The 24,626-nt window shown below is 38.0% G+C and overlaps 1 protein-coding gene across 1 annotated transcript in view; it reads right to left on the bottom strand.

The window, feature by feature from the left end:
• The window catches only part of LOC122814475, a 93,487-nt gene that overhangs the window by 56,572 nt on the left and 12,289 nt on the right, over positions 1-24,626 (bottom strand). The window contains exon 3 of the mRNA XM_044087054.1: positions 24,218-24,553. Within this exon, the coding sequence (XP_043942989.1) occupies positions 24,218-24,553 (336 nt within the window). The remainder of the gene's footprint in view (positions 1-24,217; positions 24,554-24,626) is intronic.

Raw genomic sequence — 24,626 nt, 5'->3', positions numbered from 1 at the left:
CCATAGATCTCTGAGTGAGAGACAGCATTCTGTATTCTGTCTTTGACCTGACAACATCAGCTACAGGATCCATTCACCACACATATGCCTTGCTCTGTAAGTAGGTTAACTAGGGTATAGTAATTGTCTTAGATTTAGTCAAGAATATAGTGAAGCCTAGTTTAGATGTTTTTCTTCATTTATTTGAGACTGTCCTGCAAACTTGTTTTAAATATTCCTGTGATTTTGAACTCTGATTTCACTGTAAATATATATATATTTAATATTGTCTTGTTCTTTTATTATTGATTCTTTAATATATTAAGCCGTTCATTGTGGCTGATCTGTCTAGAGATATTTAAGTTCTGAGAGTACTTGCAAATGTATTTAGTGACACTGTGGGTCACTCCTAATAGTCTTGCTCTTGGTCAAACTACCATTTGTATTGATAGTAACATTACAGTAAGATTGGACACCCTTTTTTTTAAGGACCTTAAAGTTGCTGATAAGGAGCTGGCTGGTGGCAGCGATAACTACATTATAGTCTGGGCAAAAGGTGGCATAGCTAGTAAACCTGTGCTAGCCTTTCCTAGGTGTGTGTGTGTATGTGTGTGTGTATAAATCAAACTTCAAAGACTGTGTGTGTCAGCTACTTGGGTAGGGACATGAAGCACTGGTTGGACAGAGAGGGTACTGGAGATCTTGGCTTGCCCACTCAGTTAAGATGTCAACTCTATAGCTGTGCTAGTGGGGAGTCTTACTGGGGATCTGGAGAAAGAGGGGAAAACTAGACCCAGACTGACTTTGGTCTCTCTGTGCTCTTAAGGGAAATTGCACTTGATGTAGAGAGCTGAATCTGGTAATACTGTCTGTGTACTTGTCATCCTCCCAGTGTACATCCCCACTGGTGCCAGTGGTGAGGAATGAGGCTTTTTGATTAGTGGGCCAGTGGTGGGTCATCACATTTATTGGTGGCTGTAATGGAATCACCACATCACATATTGGGATTCAGTGGTGTGAATATTGAACTCCTGTAGCCTGTAAACAGTGGTTACTAAAGAAGGTATGTGTGCTTTCAATCAGCCACACAGTGAACATTTAGAGTATGACATAAAAAAAGTTTTATTTTTTGCTAGCTTAGTTAGTCAGGGAGAGCAGGCAAGGATGTCAGCAGAGGAGTATGGCAAGCTGACAAGGAGACAGTTGGCTGACATGTGCCAAGACAAAGGACTGGTGCATGCCAATCTGACTAAAGGAGAAATAATTGCAGTCTTAGTCACAGCTGCATCACAGACCAACAACCAGGAGGACAACCAAGCTGGCCTTAGGGATGTAGAGCTCTCAGAAAATGGACAGTTCAACCTTTCCACAGAGGACTTAAAAATCCATCTGGAGTTGAAGAAACTTGAACTGGAGGCCAAATATTTAGAAATAAAATCAGCAGAGAGGCTGAGATGTCTGGAGACCAAAGAAAATGAGAGACTGAAACATTTGGAGGCTGAAGAAAATGAGAGGCAGAGGCAACATGAAAAGGAAATGATGACTGTTCTCCAAGGTCATGGAGGTAATGGGGAAGGGAGTAACCGAACCCCATAAGCAATAAAGGTCAGTAAATGTCTTCCACAATTTACAGAGGGTGATAATTTTGATAGGTTTACTCATATGTTTGAAAGGGTATGTAAACAGTATAATGTTGACCAAGGGCTCTGGGTATGGTTTCTGACCCCCTTACTCCATGGTAAAGCTGTAACTACTATTGCTAAATTGTCTGATACTGATTGCTTAAATGATAATACTTTTGAAAATTGTTTATTAGAGTGTTTTAAGTTAACACTTGAAGCTTATAGAAAAAGTTTCATGAGCATAGATGCAAGACAGATGAAAGTGTGTGTGACTATATTGCTGAGTTAAGCACTTATTTTCATAGATGGGTGAGTAGGTGTCAGGTCACCACTTTTAAAAGACTGGCAGACCTTTTGGTGAGGGAACAAGCCCTTAGCACTTTGCCTGAGGACATGAGAACCTGGTTAGCATATAGGGAATGTAGCACCGCAGATTAGCTGGGAAAAAGGGAGACCTATACCTAGCAAGCAGGGCATCACTGCACAGGAAAGGGATAACCAGTGCTGCACATGAGTCTAGAAAACCCATGGTGGGCAGTTTAAACCACCCCAACTGAGCCTGCTAGTAGCAGGGGAAACCTCTAGTTCAAGTACATGGCCAGGATCAAGGGTTAAATGTTTTAAATGCAACTATTGGGGCCATGTAGCATATAGATGTCCACAGATACAAGGTGGGGAACAAAAGGTGGGAGAGCCAGTAAGTGGGAAAGACAGAATGCCAGCAGTAAGTTGTCTGGAGACAACAAGGGTACCAAACTACCACACAAGGTTATATCCTATCTTAGTAGATGGGAAACAGCCCACTGCTAAGAGAGACACAGCCTCTGACCTAACCATTGTGAAGCTTGCAATGGTTAAAGAGGAGCACTACTTGCTTAGGCAGTGTACCCCAGTCAGAGCTTTAGGAGGGCCCCCATTCCAAATACCCCTGGTTAGGGTTCACCTTGACTGGGAGGGTGGAAAAGGAAGCAAGCAAGTAGGTGTGTTTGAGGATATCCCTGCAGCTGTTCTGATAGGGAATAAGTATGATAATGTACTACCTTGTGTGCATGCAGTTACAAGCAGTCAGGCTTGGAGACAAGCATTTGGGTCTGGTAACCTGGGGGGACACAGAGAGACTGCACACTTGAAGCCAGGACTGGTGAGGTGGCTACTTCAGAGAAAGAGCTACCCTGTTGCAGTGAGACTGAAGGTGACCCACAACTGCTTGTGGGTACTGATGCACCCTTGGTCAGAATGACTGCAAGGGCAGAGGTGAGTAGTAATACCTAGGCTGACAATGAGGCACTGCTGTCAAAGAATACCAGACTTCCTGTGGAGGGGAACCTGGGAAGGGTTACCAAGAGAGAGTCAAAACAGGCTCAGCTCTCAGACCCCACATTATAAAGCCTGATGGAGGTAGCCAGTGAGGTACCTGATTTTCAAGGAAAGGGGGAATTTGTATACTAGGACAAAGGGTTACTGTATAGAGAGTGGGCTAGAGTTTGAGAGAATACAGAAGTTGGTAGTGCACAGAGCCTACCTACTTCTAGCCATAGCCCATGACATTCCCTTTGCAGGTAATATGAGCATAAAGCATATCAAGAGATGCATTATGCAGAACGTTTTTGGCTTGGGATTTCCAGGGATGTAACAGGGTACTGCAGGACCTGTGAGCAGTGCCAAAAGGTAGGCAAGGCAGGAGACCAGGTCAAAGCTCCTTTGGTGCCTTTGTCTGTGATTGAGGAGCCATTTCAGAGGGCAGCTATGGCTATTGTGGGGCCTCTGAGTACCCCAAGTGCCACAGAGAAGACGTATATCCTAGTGGTGTAAGATTATGCTACCCGATACCCTGAATCAGTTGCTCTGTCCTCCATTGAGGCAGAAAAGGTGGCAAATGCTTTGTTAGAGATTTTCAGCAGGGTAGGTTTCCCAAAAGAAATACTAACCATCAGAGGTGCCAATTTCATGCCAGACCTGCTGGCTTGCCTGTGGAAGCACTGTGGGGTAAAGCACCTAAAGATCACCCCTACCATCCCCAGACTAATGGTCTTGTGGAGAGATTAAACTCTACATTAAAGACCATGCTACGGGCATTTGCAGACCAGTTTAAGAGGGAGTGAGACAAATATCTGCACCATCTGTTGTTGGCTTACAGAGAGGTGCCTCAGGAATACACAGATTTGTCACCCTTTGAGTTGCTATATATGCATAGGATGAGGGGACCTCTGGATTTGATTTGTGATGAGTGGGGGATGAGTGTGAGTCCCACAAGGACTCTGCTGTGGCACATGTCCTAAATCTCAGGATAAGGCTCAGGGAACTCATGGACTTAGCCCAGGAGAACCTGGCAGAAGCCCAATATCAGAAAAAGGTCTGTTATGACAGGAATGCTTGAGCTAGAGAGTATGCTATGGGGCAGCAGGTTATGGTTTTCATTACTGTCAGACACAGCAAGCTGCAGGCAGCTTGTTTGAGACCCTTCAAGGTGATAAAGAAGGTCAGTGAGGTTAACTACATGGTAGAACTGCTAGGCAGAAGGCAGGGTCACAAATTGTACCATGTTAACATGATGAGACCTTACCATGATAGAGAGGCCCTTGTGCTGAGTATTTGCAGTAGAAGGCAGGAGGAATTTGAGGGGGATCTATGGCTACAGGGAGCCAGCCAGCAAAATCCCAAATTACTATGGTGGAGCCTAGGGTTGCAGGCATATGATAGGACAGTGCAGCACTGTACTGGAGTCAGCAATGCCAAGGCATCTGGGATCTTGAGGCAGGGAATGGGGTAATGCATTCCCAGACAGGCTCATCCCTATCAAGCAATGTTTCTCAAGGGTCACTTGAAAAACTAGCTTGAGTCTTTGAGGCAGGGAAGAAGTGTCATGAAAGGAGATAATGCCAGCCCAGCTATCTGGAATTTTGTAAGTAATTATATGTCGTTTGTGAATATCAACATGATTTATATAGAAGTGTGACAAAGGGAGATACTGCCAGCACAGCTGTCTGAAATTTTGTAAATGGATATGTGTCATTTGTAAATGCCAACACGCTTCATGTAAGATGCTTGAATACAAATGTATTAGAAATGTATGTCATGTATATATCAAACTGCTAGTACAGAAGTGTGTGTTGAAAATGTATTTTGTAAAATACTGAGCTTAAAGTTGTATCCAGAGTGTGCTGTGCTGGAAGAGAGCAGAAATGTACATACACTGTTGTACCTGTTTAAATGTATATATTTTAACAGTGGAAACTGGAACACAGGAGGTTAACTTCAGATAAATAGCTGAGAATGTAATTACTTTATGGTAGCAAGGAGAGACAATGTCTAAAACTAGGGAACTTTCTGTATTGTCTTGGAAGTGTTTTATTGTTTTATGACTTCCAGTCTTTGCCATAGATCTGAGGAAAACCCCTTGTTTATGTATTTTTTACAGGCAGATGCTAAATGTTGTCAGCTGCTATAAATGATTGTTTTGAGCCTGGGACATAGGAATCAGATGACAAGTAATGATGTCATTCTGCAATTTATCCCAGCAGTAATATCTGAGATATTAATTTGAGAACTCTGAGTGAGAGACAGCATTCTGTATTCTGTCTTTGACTTTACAACATCAGCTACAGAATCCATTCACCACACATTTGCCTTGCTCTGTAAGTAAGTTAATTAAGGTATAGTAAGTCAGGAATATATTCAAGCATAGTTTAGATGTTTTTCTTCATTTATTTGAGACTGTCCTGCAATGTTGTTTTAAATATTTTTGTTGTTTTAAATATTTCCAGTGATTTTGAACTCTGATGTCACTGTAAATATATATTTACTATTGTTTTGTTCTCTTATTATTTGTTATTAAATATATTTAAAACTTTTGTTGTGGCTGATCTGTCTAGAGATATTTAAGTCCTGAGAGTACTTGCATATTTATTTGGTAACACTGTGGGCCACTCCTAATAATAGCCTTGCTCTTGGTTAAACTACCATTTGTATTGATAGTAACATTACACAGTAAGATTAGGCACCCTTTCTTAAGGGCCTCAGGGTAGCTGATAAGGAGCTGGCTGACGGCAGTGATAACTACCTTATAGTCTGAGCAAAAGGGGAATAGCTAGTAAACCTGTGCTAGCCTTTCCCAGGTGTGTTTGTGTGTATAAATCAAACCTCAAAGATTGTGTGTGTGTCAGCTACTTGGGCAGGGACCCAAAGCACTGGTTGGACAGAGAGGGTGCTGGAGGTCTTGGCTTGGCCACTCAGCTGAGATCTCAACTCTATAGGTGTGCCACTGGGGAGTCTTACTGGGGATGTAGAGAAAGAGGGAGAACCCAGCCCAGACTGACTGTGGTCTCTGTGTGCTCTTAAGGGAAATTGCACTTGATGCAGAGAGCTGCATCTGGTAATACTGTGGTTGTACCTGTCATCATTGCAGTGTATGTCCCCCACTGGTGCCAGTGGTGAGAATTGAGACTGCTTGATTACTGGGCCAATGGTGGGGTGTCACAGCATCAACATGCATTTTTTGGATAATAGGAAATATAGAAAGCTGATGTCTGGATTTATTGACTGTCTGTATTCCTGAATGATTTATTATTATTTATTTTTATTGATTTAACAGCAAATTAAACATTTTTGAAGGACAGAGCAAGATTATAAGCAACATTAGGGAATGTCTGTGAAATCAGGGACAGTGACAGCTATCCATTGCTCCTCAATGAGGTAAATAAAAGTGACTTACCCCTGTTACTGTTTGATGACTTCTAAACAGGAATCACTGATCTGGTGTGGCAGTACCAGTATTGAACAATGTATTGCTATTTGCTGCAATAAGTACAAAACTAGTATTGCTATGGTGTGTGTGTGTGTGTGTGTGTGTGTGTGTGTGTGTGTGTGTGTGTGTGTGTGTGTGTGCGCGCGCGCATGTGTGTATGCGTGCATGTGTGTGTGTGTGTGTGTGTGTGTGTGTGTGTGTGTGTGTTATCATAACACTGTTTTTTATCTGTGCACACACCAGTAATGCCAGGACACATGCATTATTTTTCTAGGTATTAGTAAAAATGCAGCTAACAAGTAATTTTATTTCAAAACTTAGACATAAAATATATCACAGAACATTCAGACACTTAGATCTTTACAAGTCTGGTGGCCCCCACTCACCAAACTATGTAAATGAATACAAGGGTATGCCTTAATTATCACTGACATTGTGGGGGCCCACAAAAGCTGTTGCTGGTTGGGAAAAATTAGGAATAAAAAAATGCATATATATTACTTTTCTGATTAATCTTTAACCTTAATAGGGCTGTGATATGACCCTGTTAGGATAAAACTGATAATGGTTTCTGATCTCAACCACCCCATTCTAATACCAGCCTTGCTCAGATGTGTGTGTGTACAGAAAGTTGCTATAGGTTATGGGAGGCTGGGAATTGTATGATTATTAGTTCTTTAATTTTCATCACAGTCAAACCTTCGAGGTGTGCACAGGAGGTCATTATAGTTTGTGCTGAGGACAGTGTGGTGAGTGAAAAACTATCATATAGCTCTTACTTGCTTCTTGCTTGGTGTGACGGATCTGCAGTGTTCTTAAGACACTCAGTCTTGCTGGCTGGATTCTTGCTAAAATTCAAAGTCTGATTATATTTGCATTCACAGTCTGTTGCATACAGAAACTTGCAGAATATACACTGATGAAAGAATATACTTTGCAGCACTTGTCTTTAAGAGCAGTAACCAATAACTTTTATAATAAATAAAACTGGACAAACGTTGCAGCTTAAAAGTACTGTTCCAACTTTACTTCTCATATAGTACAGATGATGTGAGAGATATAACATTTACCTTGGGACTTGTGTCCCTACCAAACCTCTCTAACAACTGGATTTATACAGCTCTTTATATACAGTTTTGAACATATTTTGGAGAATTGCTTATCCTGTAGAAACAATACTAAACTTCCTTGTTTAACAATGTCTTGTAAGAGACCAGCTTTTCTGACAGTGTGAATATCCCGTAACAGTGTCCTGATGTCCATGTAGAAAAACATATTTTTGAGGAAACACATTGTCCTGTATTCTATTTGAATCTGTGTATAGAAACATGTGTTCTTATGTCAATGCTGATAAGCATATCCTGTTTTATGAAGAAAAACATATTTTTGAGAAAACACATTGTCAGAGATCAACTTTTCTGACAGTGTGAACATCCTGTATTTTATTTGGATCTTTGTATAAAAGCATCTGTCATCCTGTTTTTCCATGCAGAATAACATGTCATTGTTCTTAAAAGCAGATTTTGCATTTTGTTCTTGCATACATCCTATTTTGAGTCTGTAAGGGAAAAATGTCCATTCAGCAGATTCCTTTTCCAAGCCATGGTCATTTAGTATGACTGCTGATCACATATTACTTAAACTTTGTTTCTGCATTTAAGCAAGCCTTTTCTTTCAGCATATTTACAACATAATTAATTTCAGATTTATATTCATAAAATCTAACAATTCCCTCTGTTTTTAAACATACTCAAAACATTTTATATAGAAAACACAAGAAACAAACCTTTAGTTTGATACAACAAATCAAAATGCAATTTTACATAGTTAATACAATGATATTAAAGTATTACTACCAAAACTGAATGTATTTAACAACTTTTTCTTTTGCAGACCATTCTGTGAAAATATTTTATCAGTTATGAGCTGTGTCTGCTTTAATGTTATTATTATTTTTTTTTAACTTGATCAATTTATTCTTTTGCAATCACAGAATTTAATTTATGACTTAGAACTGTTTCATTAACTCTTTGCAACTGTTGAATTAACTATAAGAGACAGTAACCATGTGCTACTGCAAGCATTTATACACTACTGAAAACACACAATTTCAATGTCATTTTAACCATCACATTGTGTTCATGTCTCTGAACTGCTACAATGTATTCTGTACAGTATGTATTTACATAGACTGTTTGCTATTTATGCATTTCAATTTACTAGGTATACTGGACCCACTTTTTATTAAATATGGGTTTTCACACATATTTATTACTAGACATTAATCTCATTTGTACTGAATTCTTTTGTATTTGTACATACAAAGACTATAAAGTACATTTAGTCTAATCTTACAAATTTAATAACATTAATATTAAGCAAAATCTTGGAAAATGTTTGTCTCTTTAGAAATATCTAGTGGAATTGATACCATATCCATATGTCCTGTTATTTTAAACTACATACTCAACAATTAAAAATATTCATGCTTTTTTATACCAACATTGTTTTGCCAAAAACATATTAAAAATAGTGACCATTCTTGCTATTAGAAACATTTATGCATTTTGCATATCTTTATTCTCTCTTGTATAGCTTTAATAAAGCAATTTTAAATCATCTCTTGTTTTTTCTAAACAATAAAATAATAACCATTATGATAGCTATTAACAACTTGTAAAATATCTTATCCTGTCAGGTTTAATCCAGTTTACCAGTATTTCTAATACACTAATACCTGTTTTTTCCTCCCCATAAAAGAGTATTGTCAAGAAGGAAATTTTAAATCATCTCTTGTTTTTTCTAAACAATAAAATAATAACCATTATGATAGCTATTAACAACTTGTAAAATATCTTATCCTGTCAGGTTTAATCCAGTTTACCGGTATTTCTAATACACTAATACCTGTTTTTTCCTCCCCATAAAAGAGTATTGTCAAGAAGGAATGAGATATTTTTTCTTGTAGCTTTATTTTAGACCCTTATTATTTATTTTTATGTAGCTTTATTTCAGACCCTTGTCACAGTCTGTTTATACAGTCAGTGTAAAACTGAGAAAGTGCCCTCCCTCTTATACAGTCAGTGTAAAACTGAGAAAGTACCCCTCCCTGTAGTACTTCAGCACTGTTTACCTGCCCTATGCTGTGAAAATAGAATGTATGTTAGCCTAACACTATGGTTATACATTTATTTTATTAAATTATGAACTTTTGTCTGACTTGATAACTTTTTATAAAGCTTTTGCTGTTTACTACCACTAGTAGGCATTTACATTCTCCTGCACAATTGATTTGAACTGTATATATACTATAGCCCATTTGCTGGCTGTACTTGATACAACTGAGGGTTTTTTTTGTCCTTTTAACATTTACTTGCAAACAGATTATCAGTGACATCTATGCACAATTGTGGCATTTTATGACAATTACTAAATAGTGTTGCCTGTAAACATTTTAATAATTATGGTTTAATAATGATGCTTTAGAAAAACTCAAGCTACTTATCTGGCAATCAGTCTTGTTGTTTATCTTATCTTTCCAGCATTTCCTGTAACTATTCATTCAGTCTAGGAAGGTCTGAGCTCACATTTCATATTCTGTAAACTATAGTTAATTCTTTTAGCATTTTTCCTTTAATATGATTGTGATTTGCATAACTATGCATTTATACAACATAAATAGACATCATTTTACAATTACCTTACATGGATTTCAGTATTTTTTTTTATTTTTTATTTAACTATTTAACTGTCCTGCCATTAATTTTACAAAAACTGTTTGAATAATACCATCTGTGATTTTATTTATTTTTAAAATTCAGAACTTTAACTGTTTGGTGTTACTATATAATTATAAACAAATTGTAAAAAACAAAATAGATATTAGTTTAACCAACACATTTATATTTATATTATTTATATTTGCTGTTGTCTGCCTTATTGTAACAGATGTACTCTAGATGAAAAGAACACACATGCATGTCTGTCTTGTATCTGTATATCTTTATACAAGCATGTCAGTCTTGTGATTTTAAATTTTACTCATCTATTTTTATTTAATTTTATATTATAATACACTAGAACAGTTTTGTTTACCTTTTGACTATGCTAATGAATGGCATTCATATGCTTTACTTTACTGTAGTACTGATAGATGTCTTGCTTTAACTGAATGAAAGTAAAACATTTAAGAATGATTTGTCCAGATATCAGATCCTACCATCCTACCATGTATGTTTAACCATTTTCAAAACATAAACATATTATAAAATATATTTCTTTTGCACAGATTAACTGTGTATGCAGGAAATTTTTAGTCTTTGTCAGTTGAGCTAATTTATTGCCTTTATCCTGCAACTGAAGTTGAATTTCTTGTGATGTTGCATGGTCTTTCTGACATTCTTTAGTAAGCTGTTCTGCTGAATTTGAAACTCCTATGCACTTTTGAAAAGATGTATGTATAACTTGTCTAAGCTTCCTGAACTCATTGTGTCTGTCTTTTAGAAGTTTACTACATTCCTTTGTAATAAAATGTACTAGGGGTTCTATCAGTAACTGATTTGACTCACATGTGGTGACAGGACATAACTGTTCAACATCAGAATGTAATGGAAACACTTTACCCTTAGTTAATTCTTCAGATCTGTCTTTACAGTCTATTTTTTTCGCAATATGATGCAATATTATTTTATGGCATAATACACAAAATGCAGTTTTTGTTGAATCACACAATAAACATTTGTCATATTTCACATGATTTTCTTTGAGATACCAGTCAAATATTGTAATACATTTGCATAATGCCTTACTATCAACCTGCCCTAATAAGGTTTTACATTTACTAATGTGCTGTGTATACCAACATAGCAATTTCCTAAAGTTTGGTTTACTCCTGCATGAATTATAAATAATATCCATACTATCTAGTAATATACAACCTGTCTAGGAATACAGAAACTATATATGAATATACAAACTGTCTTAAGAATATAAAAACTCTCTTAAGAATATACAAACTGTTTTAACATCATCCACACTAAATATGTGACACAGAAAAAAGTCTTACCAGTTAGCAAGAAAACAGGTGATCAGGCTGCTATTGCAGATGGCTGGAAATTTTTCAAAGTCACTTGAGAAGCTGGGAAAGCACAACAGGCAGTGGACTGATGGGCTAGTGGATATCCCCCTTTTCTTTAGTGAAATTATGGCACTGCGAATTTCTTGAACTAGTCTCACTCCGGATTGTAGACGTCTAAAAAACTTTACTACTGCAAGCTGCATAAACTGGAATACTTCTGTTCAGAATTGACACATACGTACAAATGTTAGTTACTGCAATTTAACTGAAGTGACCCTCTGCAGGGCTTACCATCACTCCTCCTGTGTTTGAATGCAGATTGTAGGTTCAAGTGCAGACTAGCTTGCCATTGAAAAATTATATGGTGCTAGTCACTCAGCTGCCTCGCCATTAAAAAAATATTATATGGCTCTTACTTGCTTCTTGCTTCTTGCCTGGATTCGACTCCTGGCTGGCTCGCCATTGAAAAAATATCATATAGCTCTTACTTGCTTCTTGCTTGGTGTGACGGATCTGCAGTGTTCTTAAGACACTCAGTCTTGCTGGCTGGATTCTTGCTAAAATTCAAAGTCTGATTATATTTGCATTCACAGTCTGTTGCATACAGAAACTTGCAGAATATACACTGATGAAAGAATATACTTTGCAGCACTTGTCTTTAAGAGCAGTAACCAATAACTTTTATAATAAATAAAACTGGACAAACGTTGCAGCTTAAAAGTACTGTTCCAACTTTACTTCTCATATAGTACAGATGATGTGAGAGATATAACATTTACCTTGGGACTTGTGTCCCTACCAAACCTCTCTAACAACTGGATTTATACAGCTCTTTATATACAGTTTTTGAACATATTTTGGAGAATTGCTTATCCTGTAGAAACAATACTAAACTTCCTTGTTTAACAATGTCTTGTAAGAGACCAGCTTTTCTGACAGTGTGAATATCCCGTAACAGTGTTCTGATGTCCATGTAGAAAAACATATTTTTGAGGAAACACATTGTCCTGTATTCTATTTGAATCTGTGTATAGAAACATGTGTTCTTATGTCAATGCTGATAAGCATATCCTGTTTTATGAAGAAAAACATATTTTGAGAAAACACATTGTCAGAGATCAACTTTTCTGACAGTGTGAACATCCTGTATTTTATTTGGATCTTTGTATAAAAACATCTGTCATCCTGTTTTTCCATGCAGAATAACATGTCATTGTTCTTAAAAAGCAGATTTTGCATTTTTGTTCTTGCATACATCCTATTTTGAGTCTGTAAGGGAAAAATGTCCATTCAGCAGATTCCTTTTCCAAGCCATGGTCATTTAGTATGACTGCTGATCACATATTACTTAAACTTTGTTTCTGCATTTAAGCAAGCCTTTTCTTTCAGCATATTTACAACATAATTAATTTCAGATTTATATTCATAAAATCTAACAGTGAGGTCACTGTTTCTTTTACTTTTCTCACAGACCTCAGAGGTGTACAAACACGGTTACTATAGCTTGTGTGGGGCAGTGTACTGTTTAAGAGCAACAGAGTAGAATATATTACTGAAATCATTTTTTTTTCACTTTCTTCACAATCACACATCAGGCACATATACAGGCAGCTGCCTTTGGGGGTTAAAGCTGAGAAGGCATGTGGTGTGAATGTATGACAGCAGTCACTTGAAATACATGACTTTGGCAATTTTAATCTCTGCTTTCATCCTAATCTTACACTAGAATAATGTATAGGCAGTGACTCTCTGTTTGTTGGGAAGAGTAGGGAAGTGGGAGGTATTCCTAAATTAAGACCTGTGTATCTGTTAGTTTATTGTGAGTTACTATTTTGTCAGTTTTGAATATTAAGCGATAGGCATAATTTTTTATTCTTTCAAGCAAGACATAAGACTAAAGTTTTTTTCATACAGGCCACCAATGAATTGAAAGGTTGGGAAAATGCTCTAAAATGCACCCAAGAGCAACTATAACGCTATGGTTTCTTAGACCCTGGCTTATTTCAGTTGTTTCCTAAATGGTTATTGCTGTCATAGTCAGGAAAGGTATGTTGAAAGGATGCAAGAAAAACTAAAGCTCAACAACAACACTGAATTGATTTCCTTAATCATAATTTCTGTCCAAGACATCATTGGATGAAAAAGCCATGTTAAAAGAAATACAAACTTTCAAATGCACTTCAGAATACATAGAAAGTTGTGGCTTCTTGAAAAAGCTGAAGAATGAGGTAAAATGTGAGGAAAGGAAGAAAAAAAGCAATGTGTATGGAATGGGAAGCCCAAGAAAGGGAGAAGGACTGGAAGGTGTGTGTGTGTGTGTGTGTGTGTGTGTGTGTGTGTGTGTGTGTGTGTGTGTGTGTGTGTGTGTGTGTGTGTGTGTATGGAATGGGAAGCCCAAGATAGGGAGAAGGACTGGAAGGTGTGTGTGTGTGTGTGTGTGTGTGTGTGTGTGTGTGTGTGTGTGTGTGTGTGTGTGTGTGTGTGTGTGTGTGTAATGAATGGGGAGCCCAAGATACGGAGAAGGACTGGAGGGTGTGTGTGTGTGTGTGTGTGTGTGTGTGTGTGTGTGTGTGTGTATGGAATGGGAAGCCCAAGATAGGGAGAAGGACTGGAAGGTGTGTGTGTGTGTGTGTGTGTGTGTGTGTGTGTGTGTGTGTGTGTGTGTGTGTGTGTGTGTGTGTGTGTGTGTGTGTGTGTATGGAATGGGAAGCCCAAGATAGGGAGAAGGACTGGAAGGTGTGTGTGTGTGTGTGTGTGTGTGTGTGTGTGTGTGTGTGTGTGTGTGTGTGTGTGTGTGTGTGTGTGTGTGTGTGTGTGTGTATGGAATGGGAAGCCCAAGATAGGGAGAAGGACTGGAAGGTGTGTGTGTGTGTGTGTGTGTGTGTGTGTGTGTGTGTGTGTGTATGGAATGGGAAGCCCAAGATAGGGAGAAGGACTGGAAGGTGTGTGTGTGTGTGTGTGTGTGTGTGTGTGTGTGTGTGTGTGTGTGTGTGTGTGTGTGTGTGTCTGTGTGTGTGTGTATTTGTGGAATAGGGAGCCCAAGAAAGAGAGAAGGACTGGAAGGTGTGTGTGTGTGTGTGTGTGTGTGTGTGTGTGTGTGTGTGTGTGTGTGTGTGTGTGTGTGGAATGGGGAGCACAAGATAGAGAGAATGACTGGAAGGTGTCTGTATGTGTGTGTGTGTGTGTGTGTGTGTGTGTGTGTGTGTGTGTGTGTTTTTGTGGGGGCTGAAACAGTTGGCCTAGGGTACTGTTTCACCTAATTCCAGACCTATATATAGAATTGTTGTAATGCATCATTGTTGCAGCTAAGTGCTAGTAACTGTGAATGTCTCATTGTATGATGGCGATGTGCCTACATAGTGTGGTACATAGGCCTGTTGTAATGTAATGGCATTGTAGCTACAAGTAAGTCTCTGCATACTACTCCTAAATGTTTGCAGCATGAACCAAAAGTTTGCTTGGGAGGGGTGGCAGTGACAGAGTGATACTTAGACTAGAAGTGCCTAGGGGAGTCCCCAACTTGACATTTGCTGGGGGCTTCCAAATTGCTAAAACCGGCCCTGGTCATTGGTTTTATTTTTTGTTTCAAAGGAGATAGCTTTATGGTCTGATCTTACCAAAGAGGACTATACACTAGAATGGGTACAGCATTCTTCCATATTAGTAAAGACCACACCCTGTATGTTCACACCCATAGTGGACATTTGGATTATCTGTTCCAGAGCGTTTGCATTGAAAGGTCCAAGAATCTCTGAACCTACAAATTTTGGCTAGTGCATGATCAAAGTTTATAGTAGGGTAGTTAAAATCACCGATGAGTATGATATTGGGTTGAATTGTGAGTGACTCCAGTTAGTTTAAGTATGAGAGATAAAATTCTGAGAGATGCTAGTGACTTTGCCACAGGTCAAATTTTTCTTTGGCCAAGGAATAGTAATTCTCATCCACAAGGAGCCTCTAGATTGAACATTCCAGATAATAATATTGCTTCAGAATCTCCTGTCAATGTGACTTTGAATACTGTCCCTTCAGACTTGTTACCATCAGTACCTATGGCCAGTATCCACAGGACCAATATAATAGCACATAATATCCAACCTTCTTACTCCTCAGCAGTTTCGAACGACCTGAACTGTTCTAATGACACACCCCCGCCCAACCAACAAGCAGCTTCAGCGTTCCTTTTAGCAGGAGCAAAACCTAAGGACTCTGCACCTGCAACGAATACTTTTTTACCATTTCCAGTAAAGCAACAGCTGGGATGGAGAGGTCGTTCTCACAGCAGAGGACCAAGAAAAAGAAAAGGATCCGGAGAAAGATACACCGTAACAAGGAAACAGCGAAACTGAACTCTCTTATATATAATGTTTCTGCATATACTTTATCTGACTCAGATGTTTCCCTCTTAGAAAAAGGTCTTAACTTTATACCCTCTCAAATCAGTTCCCTCAATGAGGTGCTGGTAGACTTAAGATTGTTTTGTCGTAATGTCTCTCTTAAGATCTTGTTTAAGAACAACAGTGCACTTAAAACAAATGAGATAAAGAATTTTTTTAGAGTTAAAAGCAGCTTTATACCTAATATGCCACACAATGTTGAGAGCTTTTTGAGAATGTGTGAAACTGATTTTTATGATTGGTTTGTTCATCATAAGAAGAGATGCTGCTTTTTTAATATGACCAAAGCAGAACAAGATTCCTTACTAACATTAAAGAGAAACACTGACATTATTGTTAAACCAGCAGATAAGGGGGGAGCTGTAGTTATAATGAATTCTTTAGACTATGGTCTCACTATGACTAATCTTTTATCAGAAGATACCGTATATGAGAAGATTAGCAGTACAAAACATCAGAAGATCATTAAAACTGTACACGCTGACCTTTATGATCTTTTGTTAGGGGGGGCAGATCAGTTGTGAACTGTATGAATATTTTTTTATAGAATTTCCAACTACCCCCCTGATTAAAGGCTTACCCAAGATACATAAGGGTCTCAGTCCTATACCAATGAGACCCATTGTTTCCAGTAATAATTGGGTAACCTGTACCATCTCCTCCTTTGTAGAAAGCATTCTCAGACCATTAGTGGACCGCATTCCACATATTCTCAGTGATTCATACCAACTAATAGATTCCCTGAAAGATTTTGAGTTCAGCAGTAAGGAGATACCACTGGTACTAGTGACAATGGATGTTAAAAATCTCTTTACTTGTATCCCCAATGAGCAGGGGCTCCAAGCGATAGACGAGGTATTAGTTACTTTGTCTGATTACAGTAACAACAGGAAAATTCTTATTAATTATCTTCTAGATCTAATACTTAACAACAATGTTTTCCTATATCAGAATCAACTCTATTTGCAAAAATGGGGGGTTGCCATGGGCACCCCCTGTGCAAATAGTTATGCCAATCTTGTGGTATACAATTGGGAACAGGAACATCTATTCAAACATCCAGATTTCAAAAAAATCAGGATCTATAAGAGATTTGTGGATGATGTCCTTTTTGTGTGGGAGGGTACTGAGACAGAATGTATCAAATTTGTTAAAGATCTGGAAACCACTTCCTCTTATTTGAGGTTTACTGTGGAGACATCTTATAATCAGATACATTTTTTAGATCTACAACTACAATTTAGAGATGAAAGGATTGTCACATCTTTATATAGGAAGTCAACTTGGAGAAATACGCTGCTACATTTTAGCAGCATGCGTCCGAGACATACCTTTGAAGGGATAATATCCAGTCAACTGCACAGGATTTTCAGAATATGTAAATATAGTGACACCCTGGATAGGGAACTCAGTACATTACAGGTTTTGTTTAGAGAAAGGGGGTATCCCTCTAAGATGTTCACAGAATGTAAACAAAAAGTTCTCAATAAGTTATTCGTTCCTGGTGATACAGTTGGAGTCAGGAACACTACTGGTTATAGGAAACCTATTACAGCTAAAGAAAGTTTTACTGATAAACTGAGTTATGTCACTAAGTTTACTAGTGACAGTTTTAACTTAAATAAGATTATTGTCAGGAATTGGAACGTTTTAGTTACAGATCCCTTCACTAAAACTATTGTGGGTGAATTCCCCAGGTTCAGCTATAGAACCTCTCAAAGCCTGAAAGAAATTCTCTGTTTAGAACATACATTCCCACATAGTAAATCACATCATGATAAGGCTGGTACTTTTCCCTGTGGTGGCTGCTCTATGTGTCCTTACATATCCAAACGCATTAGCTTTGTACATCCAGAAGGTATTTTTACCTTCATTCCCAGATTTTTCAGTGATTGTAATAGCAGTAATCTGATATATTTGGCCACGTGCAACCATTGTGACGTATTTTACGTCGGATTGACTAAAAGACGGCTTCGTGACAGGGTTTATAACCATTGCTACGACATTAGAAAAGAGAAAGAAACTAATGCCTTAGCCAAACACGTTATAGAAAATAACAACCATAGTTTTGGCTTTAAAGTGTTGGAGATGTTACCTCAGAATCCCAGAGTAGGAGATAATAATAATCAGTTAGCTATCAGGGAGTTGAAATGGATTTTGACCCTAAAAGCACATATATCTCCTGGGATTAACCAGTCCGTATCCGTAAAACCAGTTTTGGATAATAGAAAGAAATATTAATAAAGAAAAAAATTATTTTCTAACCTTAGTTGATTTCATATATATCATCTGCTGTATCAGATTACATTCTTAAACAATAACTTTAGAATATTAAATATTCACACTTATATGAATTTAAATTTAGTTGATTCAGTTAATATAAGAAAATATCATACTTTTATGGATAGCCATGATAATATGGTTCTTTGTTAAGTAATTAATTTACTGCGTTTTATGAACTTCACTGAACCCTTGGATTATGGGAATTTTGAAGCTAATTTTGGTTCAGGAGGAAATTTATTGTTTGTCATATATTAAAACACCATGATCTAGTTATATTTGCAGCAATGATACATATGCCTCGTGATGGTTTAGTGTTAATCAATTACGCCCATTTTATTTTAGAATGGAAAAACCGAGTAAACCAACGTAATTCCTCAAGCTGCTTTATACAGCTGACTTGGAATTTGTCATTCTGAAAGTTTTAGCGAACACCTAAACGTAAGCATGGTCATTGCTTATTTATTGCTTTTTATATATATTTTTTTACATAGTCCAGATACAATAGTGGATGTTATTTGTGGGGTTGTCCATGGAATATTTAAATGTCCCTAGATACCGGAAGTGAAAAGTTAATGATGTCTGATCATACGAAAATCTGTTGGGATCTGGCATTTGTTTTCTTACTTTGATTGCTATACATATGGGCTTCTATATACTGGATTTTTTATTTTTATCGCAGCCCTTCAGCTGCTGATCATATTTTAAAGTATTGCAACGGGTTATTGCAAGTAATTTAGCGCAATATTCCATCAAGCACTTTAGAAGAGCAACCCGATATGTTCTATTACACTATATATAGAATATTTTAAGTTCGGTACTTCTACTTGGTCCTCTTGTACCTGTTTAAATGTGAGCTAGTTGCATAGTCAATAATATACCGATTATTTTTTAAGCTTAAATAATTATAATATATGTTTGGCTTGCATTTGTATTGGAATTTCCGATCCTTCATTTTTCATTGCACATACAAGTATTCCTTCATTCAGAAGGAAAAAGATGTGAAGGACAACTTTAGTATTACTAAGGTCAAGAATCCAGATGACATGCTTATATTTTCAGTCCATTGTTTCCATGGAGCTTGAAATAGCGCCCTCCAAGCCCAATAGAGTTCCCTAGCTATTGAATTTAATCTAAGCTAATCATCGAAGCAGAGATTGCATAGGCTTTAAAGCGGCAACATTTTAGCATATTTTAAAGTTTAGTCAATTCTGAATTTGATGATATGTTATATATTTTGAAACACTAAACATTGATGTGTTAAATATGTGAATGAATAACAACTAGGTTGATACAGTATAGAAAGATTCAGCAGAATCTGATTGGAAGTCTGATATACTGTGAGTTAGTAGTTATATCTTTTATGTTAATTAGGCTCGCAGCGGTTCAGCGCCGCAGTGCCTTTAATGCAATTTAGCCATGTACTATTTATCTATAGCATTGTAATTAAAGATTTTTTAATAGTTTGTTGTTCAAAGAATGTTCAGTTAGATTTTAATTTCTTATATTTGAATATTGGTTATTGCCGATTTAACTATAACAGCAACTAATTTAATTATTGGTTAATTGATGCCTTGTACCTTGATTTTCGCGCCGAAAGGCTATGTATAAAAACAGCTCATCTACTTCATGTTATTTACACCTGAAGAAGCGTAGTATACCTACGTGAAAGCGCTTGTGTTTTTATGGAACAATAAAAGACGTTTTTTTTACTTGGCTTTTCCATGTGGTGACTCCAGTTTAGATTTATTATTGACATTAGTTTAAGTATGTGTTATAGGTTTCTTAGGTCATAGAGGATGGCCTACACTTGCAGTGATTTGATATGAGACTACCAATGGTTATTTGGAGGTGGAGAAGCTCAAGTGTATAATCATGTTTGACCAGTCTTGAGGTATGTTTGCTTTTGATGTAAATCAAGACACCTCCACCTTTAGTCCCAGTGTGTGTGAGGGACTGGAGAATGTGTGTGTGTGAGTTTGCTTTTGTTTCCTGTTTGTGCGATCTCGGAGTTAGTATATATAAGTAGGGGGGTGTGGGGGGCACAGTCCCCCACATGGGGGGTGCAGGGAGGCTTGCCCCCCTGCTTATGTGTGTATGAGTTGTGTATGTGTGTAGTTTTGTTTGTTTATGTTGTGATGTGGGTGTTGTTATGTATGTATGGTGTAGTGTGTGCGGTTTGTTCGGTGTTTTGAATTTCGCAGTTTTGTTGTTTCAGTCTTTTGTGGATTCGGTTTCATGGTCTCGAGATACTGAAATTCGATATTTCAGTATTTCAAGATTATGAAGTGAATCCCTCTCTTCATATAGTCCATGAAGGTATATCTGAGTTCATTTACACCCACATAGACTGTGACTAGTACTTGCGATCCAATGACTTGAGTGCATGGTGGATCCTGTCCCCTGATAAGCAAGTGACTGTGACATTCTCCTTACTAAGCCATGTGAGTGGGACATCTGTGTGTCTCACAATGGAGTCTCCTATGACCACAATATTGAGTTCTGTGGTGGCTTACTTTATAGGCTTAGAAGCTGAGGTTCTGTGAGATGTCGGTGTTGTTTTCATGGTGTGCTTTTGTGGCTGCTGAAGGTATTTCTTGTGGATGCAATGTCTGGGAGGTCAGCATATGTGGGATTATTTGTCTGATGTTCACTGTATGTGGTGGATGTAATGTGTACATTATTGACAACCTGATTGGTACTGTGAGTGCTTGTATGTGAGAGTCATGTCTCCAGTGACACTGTGTAGTTACATCTCTCACATATCTTATCAGTATGTTTAGGAATTAGCTGGTTGTCAGTAAACATGAGGAAACTGCTACACTGCCTTAGGATGCCCACGTGCACTAAGCTGGCTGCTGAAATAGCAGAAGAGTTCATATCCATGGGTACAGGCACCTTTTTATTTGATCAGAAGGTTGCTGAAGGAGTATAGAGTAAAAACAGCAGTATCTAATGCAAAACGTGAGGGGCAATCCTTGTCACTGCGCAAGCTAGTTTCGCTTTGTGCAGCTGGGGACTGGGGAAGTTTCAGAGGTAGTTTTATAGAGCAAATGTCAACTCTAAGTGACTGCACCTGTACAGGGCCCTGCTAAAACCCGCTGTGTGATGAGCAGCATTACACAAAACAGGTCAAGTTTATACAGGCCTGAACATACAAAATAGCCTTGTGGCCAGTCAGAGGGTCACTCTAAAACTTTGATTTCCAGGTCAGAACAGACCAGAATGCCCCACCACCACTACCACTACCACTAGAGCACAGTCCTGAGTCAACTTAATGTAAAACCACAAAGGCAAAGCTCAAGTGTAAGGAACCAAGCTACAAAAAACTGACTAAACCAGGAAACACTCTAATAAAAATTAATCAACAGTGCGGGAAGAGTGAGGTCAGCAAAATGCAAGGGCTCTTTACAATGATAAAGTGCAACAAAATATAACAAATATGGAAATATAGCAGGAGCATAGTCACCATTAAGTTTTACAAGTGCAAAAATTATCAGAAGTACTTATTTTGTGCTTGGATTGCACTGGATTATATGTACTTGACAGAAGCCACTTGAAATATGACTATGACCATTTGTGCCATGACTTTCATTCAAATCTAACACCAAAGGGATGCACAGAAATTGACACTTTCTTTCGGGGGAGAAGGATAGGGAGATAAGCACTATTCCCAGATATAATTTTTGTATCCTCACAATCATTTGTCTTCTCATTTTATAGAGAACTGCTGTTTTGTCAGACACAACTTATTTTTTTCCTTGAAAGACAAAATAACACTGGATTTCTTTTCTTACTCATGTTTTTGTTCAGGCCATCACTGGAGCAAAAGGTTGGATTAAAGCTCTAAAGTGCACCTCAAAGCATTTAGAACCCCATGGTGTCTGGGTGCCTAGTGATCCAGAATTCCTGTCTTAATTTAATTAGTTATTCCACTGTTAAAGAATGGGCAAACTGTACATTGTACTTTGATTGGAGAAAAATGCTCTCCAGCAGGGTAATGCCCACTAAAATCTATTTCTCTGTTTCACGGCAGTATATTAAGCTACTGTGAAGTTCAAGCAGTCAAAAAGCAAATGTCTGCCATTTTTTAAAATTTACTAAACAGCACTTTGCATTTAGTGAATGTAAAATAAAAGTAAATAAATAAGGCAAAGTGAGTGTGTGTGTGTGTGTGTGTGTGTGTGTGTGTGTGTGTGTCTGTGCATGTATGCATGTGTGTGCGCATGAGAGACGGAGAGAGAAAAGAGCGTAAGCATGAGAGAACGGGACAGAAACTACACTGACTGTAGCAAGCATCCCATCAGCGTAGCTCTGTTAGACAATAAGAAGTTTGAAACTCTTAAGTCTGTTGTTATTGACTGACACAGTGCAGCACTATACAGCAAAATCAGTGACAGTAAAGAGGCATGGGGCGACTTGTAATGCCTTACATTCTATTATTCATTTTTTCATTATTTGCTCACAACACGACATCTGTGTTATATTCTTTCAACAAAGTAACTGTAACTGCTTGGTGAGTGTGTGTGTGTGTGTGTGTGTGTGTGTGTGTGTGTGTGTGTGTGTGTGTGTGTGTGTGTGTGTGTGTGTGTGTACATAAATACATATTCATATTACTTACACAACATTAGATGCAAGATCTATTTTACTTCAAAAATATAAAAAAAGAATATAGTTATAAAAAATACAAATCTATTTAACAGATAGCACCATTCTCTCTGCCCAATAATGTCCTCTAGGGAGTATGTTATTGGGGAAAATAATACCCTTCCATTATACAGGCCGTCCGCCACAGTACATTATTTCCCCATCAACACACATCCTGTTGGGAAAAATTCCTGTTGGGTTCACTCCTGGCCATTAGGAGGAGTTCAAAGGATACTGGAAAAAGGAAAGTTGTATTGTAAGCTTGAATTTCGTTCTTAGTCATGATTTTTGTTCATGTCATGTTTGGAAGAAAATGGTTGTTAATATTACTCTAGAAAGTATGTCAGAGTATCTAGAAACCCCATGACGTCTGGTGGCTCCCAGAACCCCTGACTTAATTCAGCTAATTCCTCTACAGTTAATCCGTGGTGGTGCAGCGTTAGCATTGTTGCCTCACAGCAAGAGGTTCTCCCTTTCGATTCTCGGCTGGAGTGTGGGGAGTGCCTTCTGTGTGGAGTCTGCATGTCCTCCCCGCAGGTCGAGTGATGTTCCGAAAGACATGCGTGAATGGGCGTGCTTTCGTTGAAGGTTGGGCGTCGAGCTGGCAACTTGGCACCGTAAAAATCTACTGCCAATCATTAGCAGACTGGAGTTCCGCTGTGGCGACCCCTAACCTGGAAAAGCCGAAAGACGAACAACAGCAACCTCTACAGTTATTACAGTGCAATCTTGGACAACTAGAGTGTGTTTGAAGGATGGAAGGAAAAATATGATCAGTTAGACAAAATTTGAGGAAAGGTTGAATGAGTAGTCTGGATGGTGTGTGGATGCCAGGATGTGGAAATAAGGAAGTCACCAGAGAATGTGGGTGGGAGGAGCAGATGGCAACAGGGGGAGGGCCATAGAGCATTTCACTTAGGACACCATTTTACCTAAGGCCATCCTTGCCTTGATAGGCAGAGACATTGGGATTATTAATGTATACAAATAAAGTATAAGGGTGAAGCAAATCATTGCAGAAATTCTTCTGGATTTTTTTGTACATTTTGGCAAATACTCCTTTTGGAGTAATGCACTTTGTGCATTTCAGAGAGGTTAGTTTTGCCTCCATTACATGGGATTAAAAGCTTATCTAATACATGGTAAAATGGGTGTGCTGAGTAGGCTAAACAGTCCTTTCATCTACTATGACTATTCTTGTTTATCTGTATACACACATGCACTTATTCAGACATAAACGTGTGCGTAAGAACACATATACTTGCATTTGCATGCACATCTATAGAATCATAAGCACATGCATACTTTAACATAGATATCTATGAAAGCATGTACACATTTAAATATACAGTAAGACATGCCTTCGCATATATGATACTGGCCTGTCTGGTAGAAGCATACACATCAGAAGTGCGTGTTATACTGTTAGCTATGGAGACAATTGCTTCTTAGAATGGAAAAATAAACTTACGTAGCACAACCAGCTTTGTTCCTTTTCCTTTTACGTCATTATATATTGTCCCAATTTTACAGTAATATGTCCCGGAATCCTCTGCAGTAAGGTTGGTGAACAGAATGGATGCATCACTGCTGTTTATGAGTGCCTCAGCGTCGAGGATAACTCTGTCTTTGTACAAAGATTCTGGGTAGATTAGAATGTGGTTTGGTGGCACTCCTCTATGCCACTCCACGGACACCTTGTAAATCGTCTTATTTGTAGTAAATTTGCAGTTCAGCCAAGCAGAATGCCCTTCCGGTACTTGAACTTTAGGGATCTGAAACACTTCAGTGATGAATGAGTTGCATTCTAAAATAAAGTTGCATTTATCTTAATTAGGCAGTTAAAAATTAATGGCATTTATTGATTTACTGTTTAATGA

This window comes from Protopterus annectens, chromosome 10.part0 (assembly GCF_019279795.1).
Source record: "Protopterus annectens isolate FY-2018-M chromosome 10.part0, PAN1.0, whole genome shotgun sequence".
Lineage (NCBI taxonomy): Eukaryota > Metazoa > Chordata > Ceratodontiformes > Protopteridae > Protopterus > Protopterus annectens.
Note: the sequence above shows the minus strand (reverse complement) of the source record. Positions and strands in the feature narration are given on the sequence as shown.